At 42.9% G+C, this 24590-nt stretch overlaps 1 protein-coding gene across 4 annotated transcripts in view; it reads left to right on the top strand.

The window, feature by feature from the left end:
• Positions 1-24590, top strand: part of Brwd1 (bromodomain and WD repeat domain containing 1) — a 97519-nt gene that overhangs the window by 61903 nt on the left and 11026 nt on the right. For 2 of the 4 annotated variants that reach the window (XM_006248186.5, NM_001371922.2), the window contains exons 26-40: positions 18-142; positions 939-1021; positions 3583-3694; positions 4548-4609; positions 9074-9229; positions 9635-9755; positions 11318-11443; positions 12905-12977; positions 13207-13248; positions 15240-15383; positions 16247-16399; positions 18441-18607; positions 20061-20287; positions 22935-23102; positions 23361-24206. In XM_006248186.5, coding sequence (XP_006248248.1) covers positions 18-142; positions 939-1021; positions 3583-3694; positions 4548-4609; positions 9074-9229; positions 9635-9755; positions 11318-11443; positions 12905-12977; positions 13207-13248; positions 15240-15383; positions 16247-16399; positions 18441-18607; positions 20061-20287; positions 22935-23102; positions 23361-24206 — 2605 coding nt within the window. Of the gene's footprint in view, positions 1-17; positions 143-938; positions 1022-3582; positions 3695-4547; positions 4610-9073; positions 9230-9634; positions 9756-11317; positions 11444-12904; positions 12978-13206; positions 13249-15239; positions 15384-16246; positions 16400-18440; positions 18650-20060; positions 20288-22934; positions 23103-23360; positions 24207-24590 lie in introns of those variants that run through there. The other 2 variants (XM_039088408.2, XM_039088409.2) reach the window with 2 other exon arrangements.

Here is a 24590-nt window from a genome sequence, read left to right as displayed (position 1 = left end):
GTACACGTCTATTACAGGATCAAGAATTGGTCAAAATAGTTGGACTAAGGTATGAGGTTGGACCACCTACGCTCTGTTGCCTCAAACTAGCATTTATAGATCCAGCAACTGGCAGACTGACGGATAAATCTTTCTCTATTAGGTATGTATTTCTACATATAGGTGGGTATAATTTCCACTGAATTAGTTAGATGTAGAGTTTTACGTCCATAGGCTTTTCCCTTTTAGCTGCCTTAGGCATGTGGATCACTGTGCAAAGGCCGTCCAGGCAGCAGTTAGGCAGGGAGTCTGCTGCTTGGGTGGTTTTTCACAGTGCTCACACAGGTAGAAGATGAGAGCCTCTGCAGGAAATTTGTCACATGGTGGTTCCTAGTCACACATGATTGAGGATTGGATGTGCTGATCCCAGTTGAGCACACATTGCACGTTGCTGTTCTGGAGACTGAAAATGAAGACAGGGTCCCTCACTAAACCTGGAGCTCACTGTTTGGTTAGGCTAGCCGGCTAGGGATCTACCTTTCTGGCTTTCTCTGCCTTCTTAGCATTTACCTCTGACTTCCGTGTGGACCTTGGCAATCTGAACTTAGTCCTTATATTGCCCTAAAAGCACTTATTAAAGGAGTCATGTCTAGTACCCTTTATCAGCTATGGTTAGATATGCCTGGGAAGATGGCTCAGCCGAGAAAAGCCCAAGTTCCACCAAGCTGGGCAGGAAGAGATAGGCGGATACCTGGTACTCACTGGCTTGCCAGGCAAGCTCCAGACTAGTCTTAAAGAACGAGGTGGGTGGCATTTAGGGAATGATACCCAAGATGGTCCCCTGAAATCTACCCTTTCTGTGCACATGTACCCAGAAGTTTGAGATGACAGATAAGATAGTACCTGAGTCTTTTGAATATTGCTGCTTTCCACTGTGGTAATTTTTAATTTTCTTTTAGATATCATGATATGCCAGATGTTATTGATTTTCTTGTGTTGCGCCAATTTTATGATGAAGCAAGACAGAGAAACTGGCAGCCTAGTAAGTCTGTCTGTCCTTACTGAGTTACAAAGTCTTCACTGCACAGAGTACTTTGATTTATGGTTTATATAAACAATTTCTAGAAGCATAAGTGACCTTGAAATGCGTCTGCTTAGTGCTTGTGCTAACTGGTACCTATTCCTTATAGACTTCTTAGCTAATGACATTGCTTCTGCTTATTTTGTGCATGATTGGAAAAGACTGTCTTGTTCTCATTTTAGAGGCAGGGTAGCTTTGGCTCACCTGGAACTCCCAGAACCACCCACCTTTGCTTCTATCTCCCGAGTACTGTGGTAAAGGCATGTGCCTCACATTTAGCTATATGCAGTTATCTTTAATGTAGTACTTGTTTATTTTGTACTTCAGTAGGGTTTAAAACTGCTTCTCAACCTGTGGTTGAGACCCTGGGGATGAATGGTCTTTTCATCGGGGTTGCATATTTACAATTTTTAACAGTAGCAAAAAATTATGAAGTAGTAATAGAAATAACCTTATGGCTGGGATCTCCACAACTTGAAGAACTGTATTAAAGGATGCAGCATTTGGAAGGTTTAGAACTACCTTAAATTTAAAATATTTATAAACCATTTAATTTGATGGTTAAAAAAATAATTCCTAATTTAACACAAAATATATTGTGGTGCAAGCTGAGTGGTGGTGGAGCACAACCTTAATCTCAGCACTCAGGAGGCAGAGACAGGTGGGTCTGAGTCTGAGGTCAGCTTGGTCTACAGAGCAAGTTCCTGAACAGTCAAGGCTATACAGAGAGACCTTGTCTTGAAAACATGTTGTGGGGGGTTGGGGATTTAGCTCAGTGGTAGAGCACTTGCCTAGCAAGCACAAGGCCCTGGGTTCGGTCCCCAGCTCCAAAAAAAGAAAAAGAAAGAAAAAGAAAACATGTTGTGGAGTACCCACAGTATTTTACTTTTGATAAGACAAACAATGTGAGTTAAGTGATAGGACTTGAGGAACTGGTCCTTTAGTAAGTAGACAAGCCAGAAAGACGACTCAACTGTTAACGGACACTTGCTCCTCTTCCATAGGAACGGAGTTGAATTCCAAACGCCCATGCCAGGCAGCTCATAACTGTCTGTAACTTCATCTCCAGGGGATTTGACACCCACACTCTCCTTTCTACATGCATGCATGTTCTTTGTTTATGGATTTACCCTACTTGCCACCTCTACCCTGTTTTTTAAAAAAAAAAAAATCTTAGAAACAAAAAGAAATGCAGACATTTGGATCAGTAGGATGGCTTAGATGGTCCCCCTGTATCCCAGCCTGATAGCTGGAGTCTGGTCTCTAGAATCCACATGGTATGTAGAACCAGTGACACCTGGAAGTTGTCCTGACCCCCACATCACACCTCCCCCTAAGCCCCCCATAGTCCTTGTGTTTAGAGGAAGTTGCTTGCTCTGCTGTCAGCTTTACAGTTCACGATTATCTTGTAGCTCTCTTCAGACACCAGCAGAGGGCATCAGATCCCATTACAGATGGTTATGAGCCACCATGTGGGTGCTGGGAATTGAACTCTGGACCTCTGGAAAAGCACTCAGTGCTCTTAACCACTGAGCCATCTATCTCTTCAAAGTTGTCCTTTGAGACAGGGTCTCACTGTGGCTATAGCTGGCCTGGAACTCACAAGAGTGGTCAGAGAGCTGGATGTGGGTGACTTAATTTGCTGTTTATAAAACACTCTGCTAGCTTATGTGTACAAGGCATAGATGAAATGGGTGGAATTTTAATTGACTGAATGAAGTCCAATCAGGATTCACTGTAGTTGTAGGATACATTTAAATCCTTATAGTCTTGAGCCACTCCTGCAGGATAATAACTACATTGTGTGTGGGGGTGTGGGGGGGTAGGGGATAGGGATAATAGGGATAGGACACAGCTCTACCCCAGACCCATTCTACCCTTTGTTTGATTTGTAGAGGATCCTCTGCAAAAGCCTGTTAGAAGGATTGGCTTTCTTACTGTTGAATTACTATAAAATGGTAGGATTGATTAATGGCTATGTAGTTCTTTTAAATAATAATCATAATGCATTTTTAATGGTTCAGAGTACTTTCAGACTTGATTTTTAACTTTTTATTTTAAAATTTACTTATTTTATGCTTGTAAGTAGGCTCCAGTGAGGTCAGGATTTTCGGAAGGTCATTCCCGAGTCCCTGGAGATTGAGCTCAGGGTTTCAGGATGGAGCCAGGTGCTTCCTTCATCCATTAACCTGTCTCACTGCTCCCAAACTCCAGTTGCTCCTGGGTTTTTGATAGGTTTTAGAGCACATTTTATGCTGTGTTTGTAGCGACAAGTAAGCATAAGGGGGCCGTAATCCTCCGCACACAGTAGTGAGGTGACATTAGTCTTGTCCCTCTCCTCGTGTGCTGGTGGAATACAGAGCTTCAGCACCCTCCGTGATGTGCCCTTAACCCTGAGGATTTTGAATTTTCTTAAACTTTATGCTTGATCTCTGTTCTTTGTGTATTGCGGTATTTCATAGGTAAAAGGCGTACATAGTGTTTGCAAATGCATGCCTCAGACTTGATCATTTCTTTTACAGGCGACAGATTTCGATCTATAATTGATGATGCTTGGTGGTTTGGAACTGTGTTGAGTCAAGAGCCATATCAACCACAGTATCCTGACAGTCATTTCCAGTGTTACAGTGTTAGGTTGGTATACAGAATCCTGACAGTCATTTCCAGTGTTACGGTGTTAGGTTTGTTTACAGAAAACATCTCAGATCACAGGTAACTAGCATGCTTTAGGCCAGTGTCATTTTAAGCCATTGATTCAGTCTGAGCTCCAGAGTGTCTAGTATTTCTGAGTCAGTCACAGTTCAGCATTGATACTGTATCATTAGTAAAATACAGAAGGCCTTCACCGTTCTGCTGACTGTATAGATCAAAACCTGACATTCATGCTTCCACAGTGTCTTGTGTATTTTTACCTCACTGAGAAAGGTCTCATAGAGGTTCTGATGTTTTTGTAAACCTTACAAAAATTGTCATAATTTATTTTTATGTGGGTGGATATTTTGCCTGTGTGCACCATATGTACACACCATTTTGCTTGGTTCCCTTGGAGGCCACTTGGAGTTACATTACAGAGAGTTGTGAGCTGCCATGTGGGGGCTGGGAATTAAGTCTTTGTCCTCTGGAAGAGCAGCCAGTGCCCCTAACTGTTGGCTCATCTTTTTAGCCCTTGCATCAGGCTTTGCACTTTGTGGGTTTGGGTTTGGGTTTGGATCTTGGCCTTTGTGTTTTGGAGATAGGGTTTTACTTATGTCGACCTGGCTGTTCTGGCACTCTCCCCCTGTGCTGCCGCTCACGCTGTGAACCACCACAGTGGCAGTACTTTGCTTTTGTTGTATCTTTCTCAACTCTTTTGACATCGATGTTAGAGATGTACTTACTGCAGTGAGACCGCTGACTTCCATATTTCCTCTGTATCTGGTGCCTTGCTAGTCTTGTAGTTGTTTTGGGGAAAGGCTAACCGGTGCTTCATTTGTTCTTTGTTAAACAGGTGGGACAACACCGAGATTGAAAAGCTTAGCCCATGGGACATGGAACCGATTCCTGACAATGGTATGTAATTGTCATAACTGTGTACATAGTAGGACATGTTTGTGACTGTCTATAAATTTCCTGAAGCTGTCAGTTACAGTCTTAGAACTTGGCTAGAAGAAAACAGTTTGCCTATTTTCTTGTTCCTTTTGGTCTTGACATCTGTGTTATGGGTGTTTTAGCATCGATTGTCACATGACCATTTTGCCTGGAGCACATGTGTCCCTTCTTTACTCACTCATCCTGTCTTGTCCTGTTTTCCTTAAGAGGAGCAGATCTAACTCACTCTCTGCCTGCCCATCTGTGCTCTTGAACTGTATCTTGAAGTGCAGTCCCTTCTCCAGCACTGACTATTTTGCCCCTACTCTGCAAGGACCTGGTAGTAGCTGGAGTTCATTTTCTTTGGGGTGGTCAGGTTTGCTGATGTCTGTTGCCCCTTGTGAAGGCTGTATTGAGTTGTTCCTGCTCTGCCTTTCAGAATAGCAACTGTTAACATTTTTTCATTACTTTAATTATCATTTATACTTACATAATTTAACAAGGATACCTGTTATTCCAAAACCTCGCTATTTTTTTAATAACGTGAAATCACCAGTGATGATCCTTGTGATATACCCTTTTTGTTTTGTTTTTCAAGGCAGGATTTGTCACTGTAACAGAGCCCTGGCTATCCTGGACTTGGCTTTGTAGACCAGGCTGGCCTCGACCTCACAGAGTCTGTCTGCCTCTGTCTTCTGAGTGCCGGGATTAAAGGCATGCACCACCACACCTGGTTTGTGATATGATATTCTTTTGAGTTTATAACTTAGGCTAGTATGTACTGGTCTGAAAAAACATTTTACTGTATGTAAAGACAGCAAGATCAGTAAACCATGTCCCTTCCAGCACTTAGTGTCCCATGTCAGCTGTGTTCCTCTTTCCCTGATGGCAATGGCTTTAGTGACACTTCTGCAAAGGAGATGTTTAATGCTGAAGATTTTATATAACCTGTCTAAAGTGATTAGGTTCTCAGTCTGTGGCCAGTCTCCTTAAGTACTGTTTGTGCCTGCTTTTAGTAAGGTATGTATATTCAGAGCCAGTGACCATGCTGTGTAGATTAGTCTAGCTAACTTTGATGCTTGTTAGTGTACATATATTAATAGTTATAGGCGTGTAGCTTGTAGTACCTGGTGACCATCTTCTAGTCACAGACATGTTTTCCTCCATTGTCATGTTCAAGAGTGTCTCCCCATGTCCACAATGTGTCAGAGTTTTCTCAATATATACTTTTGTTATCACTGTCTTAATGTACTTATAAAACCTTTGTTTTTAAATAATTTCAGACGCACAAGTATTAGGAAGAACTGTTCAGCCATTTTATCTGCTTGGTCAGGTCTGTTGTTAGTCAGACAGTCATCACTGGCACAGCACTAATGTAGGGCCTGCTTCCATTTGTCCTGTCTTACTGTTGTTCCTGGACGGTGCTGGCTGCAATTGTTCAAGCCATAGCCTTTAGTCTTTGCTCTCCTAGTCTTCTCGCTACAGGGCAGTTATCAGGTATTTCCTGGCATGTCCCTCAGTTTTCCTTTGAGCTTTTCTTATAATTACACACACACACACACACACACACACACACACACACACACACACACACACACACTCTCTCTCTCTCTCTCTCTCTCTCTCTCACACCCTCCCTCCCTCCCTCCCGCCATCCCTCCCTTCCTCCTCCCCCCTCCCTCCTGTGTGTGTGAGGGTGGTATTTTAATATTTATTGTGTGGTTGCATGATGTGAATTTGCCATCCTAGTGCTGGCATCGTCAAGCCACAAGAGGGCGTCAGATTTTCGGTACCTAGACATAAAGGCATTTACAAGCCACTGAGGTAGGTCCTAGGAGTTAAACTGGGGCTGTTGGGAAGATCAGGAAGTGACAGTGACGCTGGAGTGCCACCCATGGCTTCTAAATGAGTGTTACCGAAGTCCTCTCTGTCGGTGCCTCTCCTAGATCCTCTGCTTTTCTTACTGAACATAACTGTGAAGTAGATTACAGAAGTGCTAAATCTTGCTGTTGTATTTTTGGGGGGGAGGGGAAAGATAATTTTGTAATTATATTTATGTACAGAAAACTTAGTGTCCATTTAACCCAGTTCACTGGTGAGTTCTTTAGCCTTTGCCCTTTCCAGCTTGGCAATGTGAGCCACAGGCTTAGGACCCAATGGCAGCGGATCTCGTCACATCTGTCATTATAATTGGTTCTAATAGCTCCCACCAGCTTAGCCAGAGCTCCCTTGTCTTCCGAGTTAACCTGTGTGAAGGCAACAGTGGTGCACGTCTTCCTGTGGACCAGGCGCCCCAGCCTGGCCTTTCCCTTGATGATGATGCAGTAGGGCACCCCCATCTTTCGACAAAGGGCAGGCAGGGAAACCACCAGCTCAATGGGGTCTACATCGTGGGCAATAACTACCAGCTGAGCCTTCTTGTTCTCCTCCAAGGTGGTGACTGTATTGACCCCTGCTCGGAGGACAGGTGGTCTCTTAGTTGGGACGTCCCCTTTGCCAGCAGCTTTCTTCTCAGCGCGGGCCATCTTCTCAGCACGGGCCAGTAGCCTTTGCTTCTTCTCCTACCTTGTCTCTGGCTTGTACTTGTGGGCAAGCTTAAGCAGCTGAGTCGCTGTTTGCCCGTCCAGGGCCTGGGGGAACTGGTTAATGGCAGGAGGTACTGTGAACCATTTATAGAGGATGGCTCTTTGCTTGATGTAGTGGGGCCATTTGACAAAGCGTGTGAGATCTCTTTTGGACTGGATGTCCTGCCTTTTCTTGGACCTTTTCTCAAAGGATTGACCACCTTTTTGGCCTCCTATTTCTTGATGACGACGGTGGGGGCTGGGGCCACCTCTTCCCCTTGGCCTTCTTTTCTTTGGGCATCTTGCTCGGCTGGAGGAGAGAGCTGGATCTTCTCATCTTTTTCTGTTGCTCGAAGATGGCAGCATGGAAATCAGAAATCGTATAGGTTCGTTTACCGTTTATACCTTAAGGCTTTTCCTTCCAGAATTGGAACAAGAGTGAGATTTCACTCTTCCTGATCACAACTTCAAAGATCACACAAAGAAATCAGCAGCCGATGTTCTATAAAGCATATTCCTGGAATTTTAAATATTTTGAGAGTTGCCATGAGCACTGTTGCATTCAGCCTTTAGATTAGAATCTGTTGGAATGTTTTTCATAAGACCATGATCCACTCCTGTCAATTAGTATTCCAAAACCATCATTACCTATACAGAGGGTAGCCCTGGCTGTCCTGGGGTTGAAGGTATGCCTACCACATCTGGCTAGATGCCACTACTTGTCTGTGTTTTAGAACTTGCATTTAATGAAAATAAATATTTTGAATTATGTTTGAATTTCTCCCTAAGAGGTCTTATCTCCACCCCTACTATTTCAGTCTCTATTTATGTGCTTCCTTCAGTTAAAGGAATTAGCCCTTTATGTTGGTGGAATTATTTTATCCATTTTGTCATGAGAGAGAGAGTGTGTATATTTTAGCCATTTATGTATTGAGGTCGGCATGCGTGCGTGCGTGCGTGCGTGCATGGTTGTGGGCGGCCTTTGGCTTCTGAAACCCCCCCCACACACACACACACACACACTAGCATTGTAGGTATGCACCATCACACCTGGTATTATGAAGGTTAGGGGTGAAACCCACAAAGAGCTAGGCAGGCTCTGTATCCGTTGAGCTGCATCTCTAGACCATGTCTTGAGCTTTTAGGAATTACTCTTTGAACTTTTTTTTTTTTTTTCCGGAGCTGGGGACCGAACCCAGGGCCTTGTGCTTCGTAGGCAAGCGCTCTGCCACTGAGCTAAATCCCCAACCCCTACCTACTCTTTGACCTTTAAGTTGTCTGCAGAGATTTGCTTTCTGAACTCTCTGGGCTAAGGTTGCCTTGGTGGTGGTGGTTCTTTTCAGATTTCACTGGGCAATAATTTGTGCTTACTTCAAGTAAAGTTTGCAACATCAGTGAAGAAATTAGAAAGTTGAAGATCTGCCTTTTCTTTTCTCCAGTGTTTTGAGACTTACTCTGTGTAGACTAGGCTGTTGTGGGACTCACAGAGGATCCACCTGCCTCTGCCCTCCCAGGTGCTGGAGTTAAAGGTGTGATCCGTTACCACCCAGCTTGAGTCTGCTTTCAGCAGTAGAGGCAGCCAAGTTTGAGAGCTTTTCCGATGGACTGAGTGTAGTATTCATTGAATTTAGAAGTTGACTCAGGCTGGAGAGGCTCAGCGGTTAAGAGCATGGACTGCTCTTCCAGAGGTCCTGAGTTCAATTCCCAGCAACCACATGGTGGCTCACAACCATCTGTAATGGGATCTGGTGCCCTCTTCTGTGTCTGAAGACAGCTGCAGTGTACTCATGCATGTAAAATGAATAAATAATTCTTTAAAAAAAAGTTGACTCTACCTGCTCATCTGTTTCTTCTTTCATTGTCTTTAAAATGGAATTCATAGTCGATCCTCCAGAAGAATTGGGAGCAAGCATCTCTGTCACTTCAGATGAACTAGAGAAATTGCTCTACAAACCACAAGATGGTGAATGGGGCCAGAGGTCAAGAGATGAGGAGTGTGAGCGGATCATCAGTGGCATAGACCAGCTCTTAAACCTTGGTGAGTTTCCTCAGGCTGAAAGCCCAAGTTTTAAGTTTTCCATAAAAGAATTAATTGAGGTTCCGTCCTTTATTTGATTCTTCTTGGTTCAGGGGCTACATTAAGTGGAACTCTCTCTCTCTGAAATAGTTTGTACCTAGATATCACCTATAGGTGAGGAATTCATTGTTAAGAATCTTGGACTGGGGCTGGAGAGATGGCTCAGTGGTTAAGAGCACCGACTGCTCTTCCTGAGATCCTGAGTTCAAATCCCAGCAACCACATGGTGGCTCACAACCATCTGTAAAGAGATCCAATGCCCTCTTCTGGTGTGTCTGAAGACAGCTACAGTGTACTCATATATAATAAATGAATAAATCTTTAAAAAAAAAAAAAAGAATCTTGGACTGTTCCTTTCTCTTCCAGATATAGCAGCAGCTTTTGCAGGCCCGGTGGACCTGTGTACATATCCAAAATACTGCACAGTGGTGGCCTATCCTACTGATCTCTACACAATCCGAATGAGGCTTGTTCATCGATTTTACAGGTTTGTAGTGAATCATTGCAAAAGTGCCACAGAGAGCTGTGAGGCCACAGTCACTAATGCAGCAGATGTGCAGGTTGCTGGTAATTAGCGTGTAGGCTTTGGGTGCTGGCGGATATACTTTTCTGTTGGGGGTGCTTGTTCCATGTGTTTGAGTAGGTGTGGGTAGTCAGACATAAGGTGACACACCAAACTTTGTTCCTCAGTTGTTTGGGTGTGTGTGTAGAACTTCACTTCTTAGGATTTTTATTTATTTGTCTGTGTGTATGCAGGTTCCAAGAGGGAGTTGCACTTCCTGGAAGGTACTTAGGGATGGTGTGATTATCCCCCATGTGGGTTCTGCAAATGAACTCCTGCAAGAGCAACAAGTGTTCTTATCCATTGAACTTTCTAGTTTAATTACAACTTTTATATTATTACTCAGGAAAAATGGAAAAAAACTTAGGAAACAATATAATTCATTTTTTTGATACTGCATGTAGAGATCTAGGTATATACTACTTTGTGATGTAAATGCCTTTTTTTGAAGTAGAAGAAATGTGATCCAAATCTTTAATGCTTATCTTGAGTTGTAGCCAAGATTGGGATGGTTAGAATCTTGCCGTCTTTCTCTGATTTAAAATCTTAGCTGCTACATTTAAAAGATTTCCTGAGTTAATAATTGTACCTGCCCGTTCTGAGTCAGGATTATTTCCCAGATGGATCGGCTTTGTTATTGGCTTCTGCATCATCAGTCATTTTAAAAGTCACTTATTTGTAATGGTTTTTATAGTAATTGATGGTATTTTAGTTTTTATACTTCTGTTACTTGATGAAATTATTGTAGTATATAAATACTAATCCACAATTATAGCATGTATATCTATATCTATATATATAGTCATATGTCTGTTTGAATTAGAAACCTATTTGTAATAAAACTGACTCAAAAGTTAACAGTGCACACTTGTTCTGTAGTGAGGAATGGGTGAGCACAGGGAGACTGCTCTGCGGATTTCTCTGGTGCACTCTCCCTACTCCCTTGATACTGGGTCTCTTCCATAAGACACTGGGGCCACCTGACTGCGTAGTGGGCTCTTGGGATCTGCCTGTCTCTTATCTCCAGTGCTGGAGTTAGAGACAGTCGCAGCCGTGCTTACCTCAGTTTTACATGGGTGTTGTAGGATCCAATCAGGACTTCATGGTTGTACAGCAAGAAGCAATTGTATGTACTGAGTAATTTCCCCGGCCCCATTTGTTAAAGTTTTAACAGCTTCAAAAGGTGCTGATAGGCATGGTAGAAAAATAGAAAGGCTGTTTTGTTGAGAGACAGACAGACAGACAGGCGCGCGCACACGCGTGTACACACACACACAGACAGACAGACTGCACACACATGTATGATTTAAGTAGTTAATTAGTTTCTGTAATTCACTGTCTAATGTAATGCTCTGATTATAACATTAAGTTATTTATTACCCATGCACTAATGATTTCTTGAAGGTGTGCTGTCACTCACTGAATAGGCTCACATTGCTAGATGTTGGTTATTTTTATTTTTAAAATAAGTTACTTTTCTGTTTAAGGCGGTTATCTGCATTAATTTGGGAAGTCCGATATATAGAGCATAATGCAAGAACATTTAATGAACCTGAAAGTGTAATTGCAAGATCAGCTAAAAAAATAACCGACCAGCTTCTGAAGTTTATCAAGTAAGTGACCTCATGCACGGCACAAATGTGACTGACATTGTGCGTTAATAGCCATCCAGCTTCCCATTTTTACTGCCTGAATTCTTCGCATGTTATACTTGAAGCAGCATTTCTTTGCATACTTGTGATTATAATTTCATTAAAGGAGTGTGACCAATTCAGTTGCGTTTTTTAATTCTTTATTACATATATGGGTATTTTGCCTGCTTGTGTGTTTGTGTACTTACTTGCCAACTCTCTATGGAGACTAAAAGAGAGCGTTGGATTTCTGAGACGAGAGTTACAGATAATTGTTACCCACCATGTGGTTCCTGGGACTCAAACCCAGATTCTCAGGAAGAACAGCCAGTGCTCTTAACCATTGAGCCATTTCTCTCTTTTCCCCTCTAACTTTTAATTGAGTCATGCACTCCAGTCCACTTCTCCTTTGTCCCCTTGTCATCCTTGGCCCTCGCAACCTCTGACCGAAAAGAACATAAAAAGCAAACAAAAAGCATAGAGAACATCTTGCTGTGGGAGCTGTAGTGTGTACACGGTGTGTCCCACAGTACGTCCGTCCGTCTTCCCACATATCTTGTCCTGCAGTGAGCCACACCATCAGTATGGCTCTTCACCGGCCCTCCTCAGTTCTCCTATGGTGCCGTGTGTCCTAGAGATCTACAGCTGTGGATCAGCAGGACCATCCTTTCGTGTGCCCTAGCAGTCCACAGATGATGTACAGTGTGGGGTGGGCCAGCTCCACACCCTGGATCATAGCCTGGGTGGGCTGAGCTGGTCAGCTGATCCATCTCTTTATCCCTAACTTTTATATTTTAAAAAATTTAAAGCAAAGCATTTAAATTAATCTGATGTATATAGTGTTTTATTTGCATGTATTTTATGCATCGTGTATACTTGGTGCTTAATGAGGCCAGCAGAGGGAGGTTATTGGATCCCTTAGATTGGGAGTTAGAAATGGTTGTGAGCCCACTGTATGGGTGCTGGACCCAGTTCCTCTATAAGTGCGTGCTCTTAACCTAGGAGCCACCTCTCCAGCAAGCCTGATTAACGTATACCACTCTTGCCTATTCTGTCATTTCTGTGTGGGCATCCTTAGCACCTCCCCTTTGCCCACTTGCTGACATGTGAGGGTTTGCTTTGTCTCTTTGCCTCTATCTGAAATCTCCTCCTCTTCTGGTATTTGCTGTATCAGCATTACTGTGTGGTAATGCCTAGGAAAAGCTGTGTGTGCTCAACCTAGACAGGCTGCTTGGAGTGTCATTGTTTCTGTACTATCAACTTGACTTTGTTATTATTCTAAACTAGGGTACTAATGTAGTATTTTCACAGAGGTCTGGTTAAAATCGTCCTTTTTTTTGTGAAGTTCGGTGTTCATAGGCAGGAACTATTTGTATTTTCATGTGAGGTGGTGCTTGACAGGAGTAACTGCTTCAAATGATTAACTGGAAATTTCACTTGTAGGAATCAAGATTGTACAAACATACTGGAACTCTGTAACACATCTGACAGTGATGGCGACAGTGCTGATGACTTGGTATGTATGGAATTAACTTTATAGTGGCATGTTGATCAAACACTGACTTAAAAATGAGAATAGAGAAATGTAGGGCATCCAATCTCAGATTTTGTGATATATTGCAGTTTGCTATGAAGGTAGGAATTGATTAAAAATTCTCATGGTTAAGCAATGTCTCTGACACACATTTGCTCTGATGATGATCTCTGGTGAGACTTCCATAGTAAGGTTCTCTGATTTATCCTAGGACGATAGTGATCTTCCTAAAACGTCTTCTGGAAGGAGGAGGGTAAGTTGCTGTGCATGGCTAACTTTGGATTCTGTGTTCTCTGTTCAAAACCAAATATTTATCCGGATTACAGTTTCTGGTCTTGAAAAACTATGTGATGATTCTGGGTATTTTAGTTTGGTTTATAAGAGAAATAGAAATCACTAAGTTCTGGTTACTTGAAAAATGTTGAGTTGATAGTTGCTGTTGGAATGGAGCTCTCACAGATGAAGTAAAATAATGGACCCTCCAACCCCCACTCCAGCCGCAAAAAAAACAAACAAACAAACAAACAAACAAACAAAAAAACCCAGTAAAGGCAAGTAGGGCCGGGCATTGACCTGACCTGTGCAGCAGAGCACAGAATCCAAGCAGTGTATACAATTGTCAGGTAGAGCAGCAGCTGTCCCCACAGTGGGTGATTACGGCTTTCAGGACAAGGTGGCCCCTCATGGCTGCATGTTAGTGAAGGGAGTGCTGGCGAGAGCATGAGAGCATTCTTCAGTGGCATTCCGTCCAGGCTCAGAGACGGTTCTCTTGGAACAGTGAAGGAAAATGGTGAGATCTTTTCAGGAGGATGTTGAGTAGGATTTGATAACTGAATTATTTATTTAAAATAGAGATTTGTTGAAAAGATGAGGCTCTGTGGGAGAAGGGACAGAGCATGGAACTACACTTAGGAAACCGAGAACTCTAATGTGGCTTGTCACCAGAAGCTTTAGCACTAATGCAATAAAACAATGGGTAGACTATTCATACCAGAATGGGTAAAATATATTAACACATCACTCAGAAGTTCACCTAGATTCTCCTTCAATTTAGAGTTAAGTAAATATATATTTAACTCTACATTTATATTCTAGGGCACATACTTTTTTTTTTTTTTTTTTTTTTTGGGTTCTTTGAGCTGGGGACCGAACCCAGGGCCTTGTGCTTCCTAGGTAAGCGCTCTACCACTGAGCTAAATCCCCAGCCGGGCACATACCTTTTAATCTCAGAACTCAGGAGAGGCAGGCAGGTCTTTTTGAGGCCAACCTGATTTGCATACCTAGTTCCAGGCCAGCCAGGACTGTGTAGTAAGAATCTCAAAAAGCAAGTCAAGCAGCCAAACATGCAATCTCTTATACAGTGATTGTCTTAATTAACATCGAAGAGTTAGACATGCATTTGTGTTGTCTGATTTCCATTTCCGTGTTGCTTCATTTCCAACAGAACTGGCACGCTTTCCTTTGTGTTCCTTTGGCAGTGTCCGCTGTTGCCAGTGACACAGTTGACTCCACTAGTCGGAGGTGCATGTGCTTCCAGTAGAAGTGTGATATGACTCTCCCTAAAGTTATGCTGATTCCATGATAGGAATTCTAAGGGGGGGTGGGGGAGAGCGCGCACGAGAGAGCGCACTCGTGAGCGCAGGCTCTTGCCTTGTCCACATTGTAAAGCCCTCTCCCAACGCATACTTTCTGTTTACTTTGATTCAAACAAGATCGTAGCTTTTGCCGTCTCTGACACACACACTCTTCTGTCTTCTTTGTGGTTACATTGGTCCATATAGCTAATCCTAGTATCTGAGGCACTGTATCAGGGCCACTATCTTTAATTGCTGTCTACAGTGGACCTTTTCCATGTGAAGAAGCTGTAGTCCTAGGCAGTTTTCTGCCCCATTTTCAATTTTGTGAACAAGATGTACAGGCGTGAGCCTTGGCAGAACTTCTTGTTAGATGTCTAGCACCTGCTGCTGCTGTGGCATCTTGTTCTAGTAACTGATCTCGGTGTAATTTCCATTTTACGGAAGTGTGTGGAGCACATCATAAGACAGGCCTGGATTTTATAGAAATCTTTTTCTTCCCAGCTAGATAACAAGGTGAAAACTGCTGCAACTTAATCGGAAAACAAAAAGGCCCGATTCTTTTTTTTCTTTTCTTTTTTTTTAAAGCCAACATCAAACACCATAAAGTGTATGTTCTCTCCCCATTGCCTACCTAGGCTGAAATAACTACAAATAAATATGTTTTCAGGTCCACAACTGGAAAAGGAGGAGTAGAGGCAGCAGCTGTATAGAGAGCGACTGGAGGAGGCAGTGCAAGGCCTTGCTTATTCTGATCTTCCAGTGTGAGGACTCGGAGCCCTTCAGACAGCCCGTGGACTTGGTTGAGTACCCAGTAAGCAACCTTGCACCGAATTTTGGTGATTTTTATGTGGGTAAAACAGTGGGATTGCAGAGTTAGGTTAAACTTTAACTAACTGAGTAAGAGGACTAGCTTTTACTTAGGTTAAACCTTAACTAACTGAGTAAGAGGACTAGCCTTTACTTAGGCTAATGTCTGTCCCTTACCCCACTAGGCTAGTTGTAGTGTAGACATAGTAACTCACTTAAGAATTCAGACATAGTTGCACAGTGTAGTGGGAAATGGGAGATATATACACAAGCATTGCTGTAGGCACAGGTGTTAATACAACTAATTTACCATGGCTGCAGAGATGGCTCAACAGTTAGGAGTGCTTGCACAGGGCTGGAGTCTGGTTCCCTGTATCATGTCAGGCAGGTCATGAGTAACCTGTCTCTCCAAAATGGTCTTAAAACCTTCTTTGGGCATTGTACACATATCCTAACATATAAATTAAGATAAAATAAAATCTTAATATTTGATACTTCCTATCCTACTATTCTTTGCTGCATTTATAGATCTTTTAAACATCAATCCTTAAGTCTTTCAATTCTTTCCCTCTTCTGTTGTTTTGACTGTCTTAGAGCTCTAACATAACATAGTTTACTTTAAAAACATTTGTGTGTATGGGTATTTTATGTGTGTTTTATTTGCTCGTGTATCTGTGTACCATGTTTGTACTGCCCATGGAAGCCAGAGGAGTTGTTGAGTCCCTGTGATTGGAGGTTACAGATACTTGTGTGTCACTGTATGGGTTCTGGAACTTACACTTAATGGCTGAGCCATCTTTCTAGCCCTTTATGTGTTTACTTTTGGAGAACGTGAAGTTCATATGTGAACCATCATTTTAAAAACAGGATTACCGAGATATTATAGACACTCCGATGGATTTTGGAACAGTAAGGGAAACTCTAGAGGCCGGGAATTACGATAGCCCTGTGGAGTTTTGCAAAGACATTCGGTTGATATTTAGCAATGCAAAGGCATATACACCCAACAAAAGATCAAAGGTAGGTAGCCTTTTCTGTGCCTCATTTTAACAAAGTATGCATGACCTGTGTATTTTTCTAGTTGCAAGTAGCTGACAGAACATGAACGATAACTGAGTAAACTGGGTAAACACAAGACGTCTGGGATGAACAGAGCTGCCGCCAGTGCACATAAGTAGTATTTTTTCTTAAATGCACTTGTGTGTACACGATGTTAAGTGTGACCAGAAGTAGCTGGTGAAGTTAGTGAACTTAAATATATAGGTTAGACATGGTAGGAGGTTGCTTACATATGTACCAGTAAGTAAACAATTAGAGTGAGGTTGTATGAGTACAGTCTTTATCGCTGTGAGCTGAGTGATGTCCATATGGATGCTGTGGACATAAGCTGATGCATGAACTGGAGAGATGGCTCAGTGGTTAAGAGCACAGGCTGCTGCTCTTCCAGAGGTTCTGAGTTCAATTCCCAGCAACCACATGGTGGTTCACAGCCATCTGTAATGGGATCTGATTTGCCCTCTTCTGGTGTCTGAAGATATTGACAGTGTATATGTAACATAAATAAATAAATCTTTAAAAAAAAAAAAAAGATGATTCATGTCCCAAATGAATTGTGGGACGATAGCATGAGATTAGATAATGCTATTCAGACTTTTAAGTGTAGCCTGTTTCTGAAAGTGACCACAAATATTACTGGACCATGGATAAGTGAGACCCAGGATGGTGCTTTATAATGTTGAACAGTAATACTGAAAGCATCCATCTCATTTTGAATTTCAAGAGAATTTTTTTAGTGTTCACTATGTATTGTGTGCTCACACTTTCCTTTCTTGTCACTTTTAGTTCCAATAGGTTACTAAATTTCCAGTGACAGCTAGTGAGGAGACAGAAAGTGAGGATGCTCAAGACCATCATATTTCAGACATACAGTGGCTCACATGACCCTGTTAACTTGATGAGTGACAAGTTTATGAAGTACTAGAGATGGCTGTTGTATTTTTCCAGGACAGAACGAGGAAGCGAGCACTCATGAGTCGCAGGGCAGACATGTAGGAGTCTACTAGAGCGCAGTCCTTTATGTTGACAAGTCTCTGGGACAGCAGGTCCTCCTAATAACCACATATGCCCAGTCCTCTGCTGTTGCGTTCTTGTGCTGGTTAGCTGTCAAGTCTGAGTTTGATTCCCAGAAGCCACAGAGTGGGAGGAGAGAAACCAGTTACTACAGGTTGTCCAGGCTTTTTAGCCAGCTGGCCTCAGGGACTTGTGCCTGTCTCCCTGTTATTATAAGCTTGACCACCAAGCTTGTCTCTGCTATGTCCTCCTCCCCAGCTTCTAAATGTGGATTGTGGGCTTTGAACTTGAGGTCCTCATGCTTTCAAAGGATTGCCTGGGAGATTGCTCTGCCTGACACTGAACTTTTGAGTATTAAACCTGTGCACTTATTTCTGGATTTAATGTGGATCCTTCTGTAAATCATATAGCTTGGTGTTATTTTAATGATCTGATAATTATTGAATTGTTGAGCTGGGGATATAACTCAGTTGGTAGCTTGCTGGCCTGGCATACATGCCAGCATGGGTTAATTCCCCATATTGTATGTGATGAACTGCACGGGGGCACAGGCTTACAGGCCCAGTACTTAAAAAGTAATGGCGGGAAGATGGGGGATTGAGTTGAAGGTCGTCTCTGCCTTCTTAGTGACTGGGCTGCATGAGGTACGTGAAGTCGAGGGCATGTTTTCTTGTGTATGGTGGAAGCCTGTGTTATTTTGGATTGAGGTGTGGTATACCAGATTGTAAGCAGATTAATGTAAAAATACTTTGTTCCCCTGATCCAGGCACGCACTGCTGTTTTGCTTCCTAAATAGCAGTGTTAGAGCTAACTTCCAGGTCAGCTTGAGGGGAGGTGTGTACTGTGGAGCTGGTCGGGACCGTGTTACAGTGGAGGGAACCCCTGGACTCCTGAGTGGTGCAGAGTGTAGAGTAGCATTGTTGACCACTGTTTCTGAAAACCTGCAACAGACTGAGTTTGTAATTCTGGTTTTCTTTTTGTATCCTTGTAGATTTATAGTATGACCTTGAGATTGTCTGCTTTGTTTGAAGAAAAAATGAAGAAAATCTCCTTTGATTTTAAAATTGGTCAAAAATTCAAGGAGAAACTTCGTCGAAGCCAAAGATTCAAGCAACGACAAAAGTGTAATGGTGCTGTTCCAGTTGACAGGAGCATGCGGTGAGCGTCATGGGAGCGAACAGAACTGGCTTTTAATTTAAGGTGTTTTTATAAAACTCATAGTTTTGGAGTGCTGCTCTATCTATACTCGGAACTTTTATATACATATCTTTAATTTCATATTCTTTAACCTGTAACTTTGTTGTTGTTGTTGTTGTTTTTAATAGAAACCCTGTAATGATATGTTTTATGTGTCCTCTCTATATTTCAATGTCCACTTATACACTTGTCTGCATGTTCCGTCATGGGTGTTACGGGTTTGTTCTTGGTCCAGTCTGAAGAATCCCTTTAGACCAGGCAGATGCACCAACAGTGGACTTCTCTGTCTTATGTCCTCGGTAGTGCTGTAACTCTACTTTCATTATTGAAGGATCTTTTTGTTTTTCTGTTGTTTTGTTGTTTTGTTTTTCAAGACAGTTTCTCTGTGTAACCCCGGTTATCCTGGAACTCACTCTGTACACCAGGCTGACCTTGAACTCACAGATCCCCCTGCCCCTGCCCCTGCCCCTGCCCCTGCCCCTGCCCCTGCCCCTGCCCCTGCCCCTGCCCCTGCCCCTGCCCCTGCCCCTGCCCCTGCCCCTGCCCCTGCCCCTGCCCCTGCCCCTGCCCCTGCCCCTGCCCCACTCCATCTGGCTGAAGGTAATTTTTAAAATGTTCTCGGTAATTTTTAAAATGTTTTAAAATTTTACTTTTTACTTTATGCATTTGGTGACTTTGCCTGCATGTAAATATGAGTATCAGATGTATATGTGTATGTGTGTCTGGTGCCCTTGGAAACTAGGATGGCGTCAGATTCCCTGGGAGGCCTTGGGTTACAGAGAGTTGTGACCTGCCATGTGGGTGCTGTGAGTTGAACCTGGGTCCTCTGGGAGAGCAGGCCATACTCTTAACCATTGTGTCCTCTCTGCAGCCCTGAAAAATAATGTTGATGCATAGTGAACTCTTGTACCTATTATGCTACCTCCTGACTTTGCTGAACTGCTCTTCTTATGTGTATGTTGTTTTCCTCCAAGAGCACTCCTTCCTTCCCTTCTCCCCCAAATCCATCCCTCCCTCCCACCAGAGGAGCAGGTTAGGAGTTACTGAGTTTATATTGCTTGGGAGTTTATCCATTTCTGTGGGTATTAAGTGTAATTTGTCAATTTTGGAAAGGTTTTAATGTCTTGTTTCTTGAAACATTTTTTCCTGTCTTTTTCTTGGGACCAGATTCTCTGTTTAGTTGGCTCATTTGTTCATTTCTTCAAAATTGACTGTAACTGTCAAGTGTAGAATAAGGAAATGCTTGCAGTAACAACCCACGGCAGAATGGTAGTGCATAGTTTAATACTTGGTTCATGTGGTGGTGTCTTCTCTCATTAAGAAACAATGTAGCATTCTTTTGTCCTGGTATTCTCTAGCTATTTACTTTTCTGTCTTATTAATCATTGTTTCTCTTGTTTACATCTTTCTCCAGAAGTGTCAAACAGAAGCAGTTCAGATCTCAGACAAAAGTAATTCCACAGTTGATGTGTTCTCCTTCTCAGTCTACCTCAAGTAAGGTACCTTTGTCTGCAACCCGCAAGACAAGTGCTGGTGTCTCTTCGGGCTGTACTTCTGGGGACTCTTCAGATTCTGCAGGATCTTTAGAAAGAGTGAGAAGACACAGAGCTGAAACATTGAGGAGTGGCTCTGTGCTGTTTGGTGAGGAATTGAATGCACTCATCTTTAAGCATCCTTGTTTGTAGGCTGCTAAATGCTGTTGGGTTAGAAGCAGCCTTGGCACTGAGGTCTAGACAGAGTTAACATAGTTGGAAGATTTACATGTTTTTGCTAAGGTTTGTATTTCACAAAGTATATTTTCTTTCTTCTCTCTCTCTCTCTCTCTCTCTCTCTCTCTCTCTCTCTCTGTGTGTGTCTCTGTCTCTCTCTCTCTGTGTCTCTGTCTCTCTCTGTCTCTCTCTCTCTCTGTGTTTGTCTGTCTCTGTCTCTCTCGTTTGTTTTTTAGCAGGGTTTCTGTCTTTGGCTGTCCTAAAATATGCTCTGTAGATGAGGCTAGCCTTGAACTTACCTGCATCCCAAGTGCTGGGTTTAAAGGCATGTGCACTGCTGCCCAGCTACAAAGTATATTTTAAATGACAAAAAAAGTCACAATACAGATAGTCATTTGAGAGGTGATACCCAGTAGTACATTGTCACCTCTTTGGCTGTTACTGTCTTGACCAGTGAACAGATGTAACCCTGCATAGCTTTGTGCAGTGAGGGTGTGACTCCCATGATGTCCTAGTTTATGGCTTTTCAGGTATGGAGTACACATACTACATTTAGTGCTGTGTGCTGTTGAGAGACAGATGCACAGGTTGGGACTAACGTGGCCTGAGGAAAGGTCATGCTGATGCACTTTACATTACAGGATGCTGTGGATGCAGTTGTAGGACAGAGTCCCCAAGTATGCAGTAATAGGGGCTGGGAGGCCTTCTGTCTGTTTGAGGATTTATTTTGCTGTGCTATACAGACAAGTCTGGTTGGGGCATGTTCTCAGTTCAGGCTCTCTGCTTTGGTAACTCTAGCTTATGTCTAGCTAGCGCTCTTCATTCCTTGTTTGCTTGTTACACAGATATATCAGTGTTCAAGTAAAACTTTTTTGTTTTTTCTCATTTGTGCCTGAGATGGCATATGAATATTAATTTCATGGTGTAAAACAACCCAACTTGTAAAAATTCTCAATGTTTAAGCATTCAAATACTTTGAATGTTAAGTTTCTTAAAACATCCAAAGTCTCTTTCAAAGTTCAGAGTCTAAAATATGTAAAGTCGCTGAACTGTGGGTTCCTGTAAAGTCAAAAGTCAGTTACATGCCTTCACGCTCAGGCCAAAGCAGAACTAAAACTCCCAGTGTAAACGGTTTAGTGCTTTATGTCTGGGACCCCAGAGAACACCAAAGACGCCTCTGCAGTACAGAGCCTGTCTTCCTAGGCTCTGACTAGGTCCCCACTGCACAGCCACTGCTGCTTTTGGTGGTTTTCCATACATGGCACTGTCGCTTAAACTATAGTTGGGCTACACTTTCACCAGTGGCCTCTCTTGAGCTCCCTCGTCCTCCTGCCTCTGCCTCTGCCAGGAAGAAAAGGTGTTTGGTGTGGAGTACTCAGGTCATCCTCCATCACTGATGGGGCTAGTTTAGGAGCCGATGGAGGAGCCCTGCTTACTGGCTGGCCCTTCCTGACAATGCCAGCCTGCTTTCTCAAGACCTTCCCCCCACTCCCCATCAGTCATCAATTAAGAAAATTCCCCAGTCTTGTCCACGGGGCAGTTTGGTGGGAGGGAGAATTTTCTCAATTGAGAAATTTCCCAAATGTGTATCAAGTTGATAGAAAACCAGTCTGATGCTCATTACACCCAGTATGGCAATGAAAACAGTTACTCCTTGTTTAAAGTGTTCCATTCTCTCACTGTTTGCCACCCCTTCTTCCCCCAATGCCATTTATGTGCCACAGCTATATTGTCAGGAAATTGCTGTAGATCTGAAACTGCCTCCTGAGACAAGGGCCCTGATTGTACCTTCCAGCATGGAACCCTCTCTTGATGTTGCAGAAAGTAAAATAATTAGTGGGGCTAATTAGGTTTGAAATGGAGGTTTACTCATGAATGAGTGTTTTCTGAATCTAGCTCAGAATGTGGTCATTTTTTAAATACACAAGCATGACTTAATTTGGAATACTGATTGTGTACTTTTTTGTTTTTGTTTTTTTTTTTGTTTTTGTTTTTGTTTTCTCGGAGCTGGGGACCGAACCCAGGGCCTTGTGCTTGCTAAATCCCCAACCCCTGATTGTGTACTTTTTAATCCAAAGGTTTTTGTTTGTTTGTTTGCTTTTTTTTTTTTTTTTTTTTTTTTTTTGGTTAAAGTCAGCTTTTCTTCATAGCATTATGGGCCTGGAGAGATGACTCCGAGGTTAAGAGCACTGACTGTTCTTCCAGGGGTCCTGAGTTCAAATCCCCATCTATAATGAAGTCTGGTGCTCTCTTCTGGCCTGCAGGCATACATGTAGACAGAACATTGTGTACATAGTAAATAAATAAATCTGATGCCTGGTGCCCACAGAGACCAGAAAAGGTCATTTTATCCCCTGGAACTGGAGTTACAGGCAGTTATGGGCAGCTGCCATGAGGGTAGTGGGTACTGAACCTGGGTCTTTCTTCTGTAAGAATAGCAAGTGCTCTCTTACTGAGCCATCTCTTGAACACCAAGTATATAAATTAAATTATCAAATATTTGGGTTATAAGACAATGTTTACTTATGTGGGTACAGACAGGAGTCCACATATCTCTTTCTTTTTATTTTTTTTTTTAGGAAGTGAAATGGAAGATTTCTTAGCTACCTCTTCATCTTCTTCATCTTCAAATAGTTCAGATGAAAGCAAAGAGAGCTCTGGAGCTCAAGAGTGCTCCTTGCGCAGTGGCGTGTTGAGAAGCAGCAATCTCAGGGTGACCAGAACAAGAGCTGCTCGGAGAAAAGCTGGTCAGTGAGAGCGAGTGGTCTGGGTTTCACTCGGCATTGTTGATTGGCATAATTGAATTCATCTAGATAGGGTAGTGTCTCTTAAGCTCAACAAGTGGTGATCCCTACAGAAGCATTTGAAGACTTTGTAGGCCTGGTGTCACTTTAGGAAGTTGAGGCAGGACAGATAGTAGGAAAGAGGCCAGCGTGACCTGTATGTGTAGCATAGCATGACTGCAGTAAGAAAAACTTCTTTAATCATATTACTTTTATTTCCAGGTTCTGTTTCTTTAGAAAATGGATGTGGCAGGAAAGCCACTCGGAAGAGAGTCTATTTAAGTGATTCTGATAACCATTCAGTGGAAACAGATGAAAATCTGAAAAGTAAGGCTGGAAGCAGCCGGAAGGTTCTGCGGAAATGTGCTGCTGTTGCCGCCAGCAAGATAAAGCTGATGAGTGACGCAGAAGACTCGAGCTCGGAGAGCCCCTGCTCCGGACGGAAGCTGCCTCATCGAAACGCATCAGCAGTGGCCAGGAAAAAGTTGCTACACAACTCCGATGATCAGAGTCTTAAGTCAGAGACTGAAGAAGTGAGAGACCGGAACCAAGCACTGTTGATGTCCAGTCCCCATGCTGTCCAGAACTGCATCAGTGACTCTGAGTCAGACAGTGACTTGCAAGCAGCCCGGAAGACCTGGCATGCTAATGGCTGCACATCCCACCCTGCAGCAGCATGCAAAGCCAAATCTCGTCCAATAGAGTCTTCTGAGGAGGACTCCAGATGTCATGAATCGGATCATGGACCCAGCAGCACTGTTGACCCTTTAACATCCGGGCAGAAACTTGGGGCAGATAGCATCTCTGAGGAAGCCGACTCTGAACCAGGAAGCAGTGCGTTAGGCAAGAATACACATTTGTCTAAGAAAGCCAAGATCTTGAGTGATTCAGAAGATTGTGAAGAAAAGTATGGAGAGAGGAGAGGTCCCGAAGTGGAAGGAAGCCCAGTTTCTGAAGCCTTGAGGGAAGCCGTTATTGTCCCCCAGTGTCTCTCACATCATGGACCTGAGACTGATGTAGATTCCGATGGCAGTGCAGTGAGAGAGAAATCACACAGCAATGTGAATGGTAATTTCAGACCCTTCCCTGGTCACTAATTTACCTCTTTCTCCTCTTCCCCCGGATAAAACCGTAGACTTCCCTCCTGTAGACTTCATTTGACCAACTGTTCTTTCTTGTTGAACATTATCCTTGTTTGCCTTTTCTGTTCTCACGCTTAGTGCCTAATCACTGTCAGTCATTGAATAGTCAGTCTTAACCTTAACTGTTCCATTAAAGATTCTACTTTGAATATTGGTAATGGACATTGTATAGCAATGAACACTTAGGCGCACCATGGTAGTGGTGGAACAATTTTCTTGAGCCTACCTGTTCACATTGTCTTTGGCGAGGATTGTGAGAGTCATTAGTGGGGGAATCACTACTAAGGAACAGCTTATTTCTTGCCAGCTA

Source organism: Rattus norvegicus, chromosome 11, assembly GCF_036323735.1.
Source record: "Rattus norvegicus strain BN/NHsdMcwi chromosome 11, GRCr8, whole genome shotgun sequence".
Taxonomy (NCBI): Eukaryota; Metazoa; Chordata; class Mammalia; order Rodentia; family Muridae; genus Rattus; species Rattus norvegicus.
This window is presented reverse-complemented; position numbering and strand designations above follow the sequence as displayed.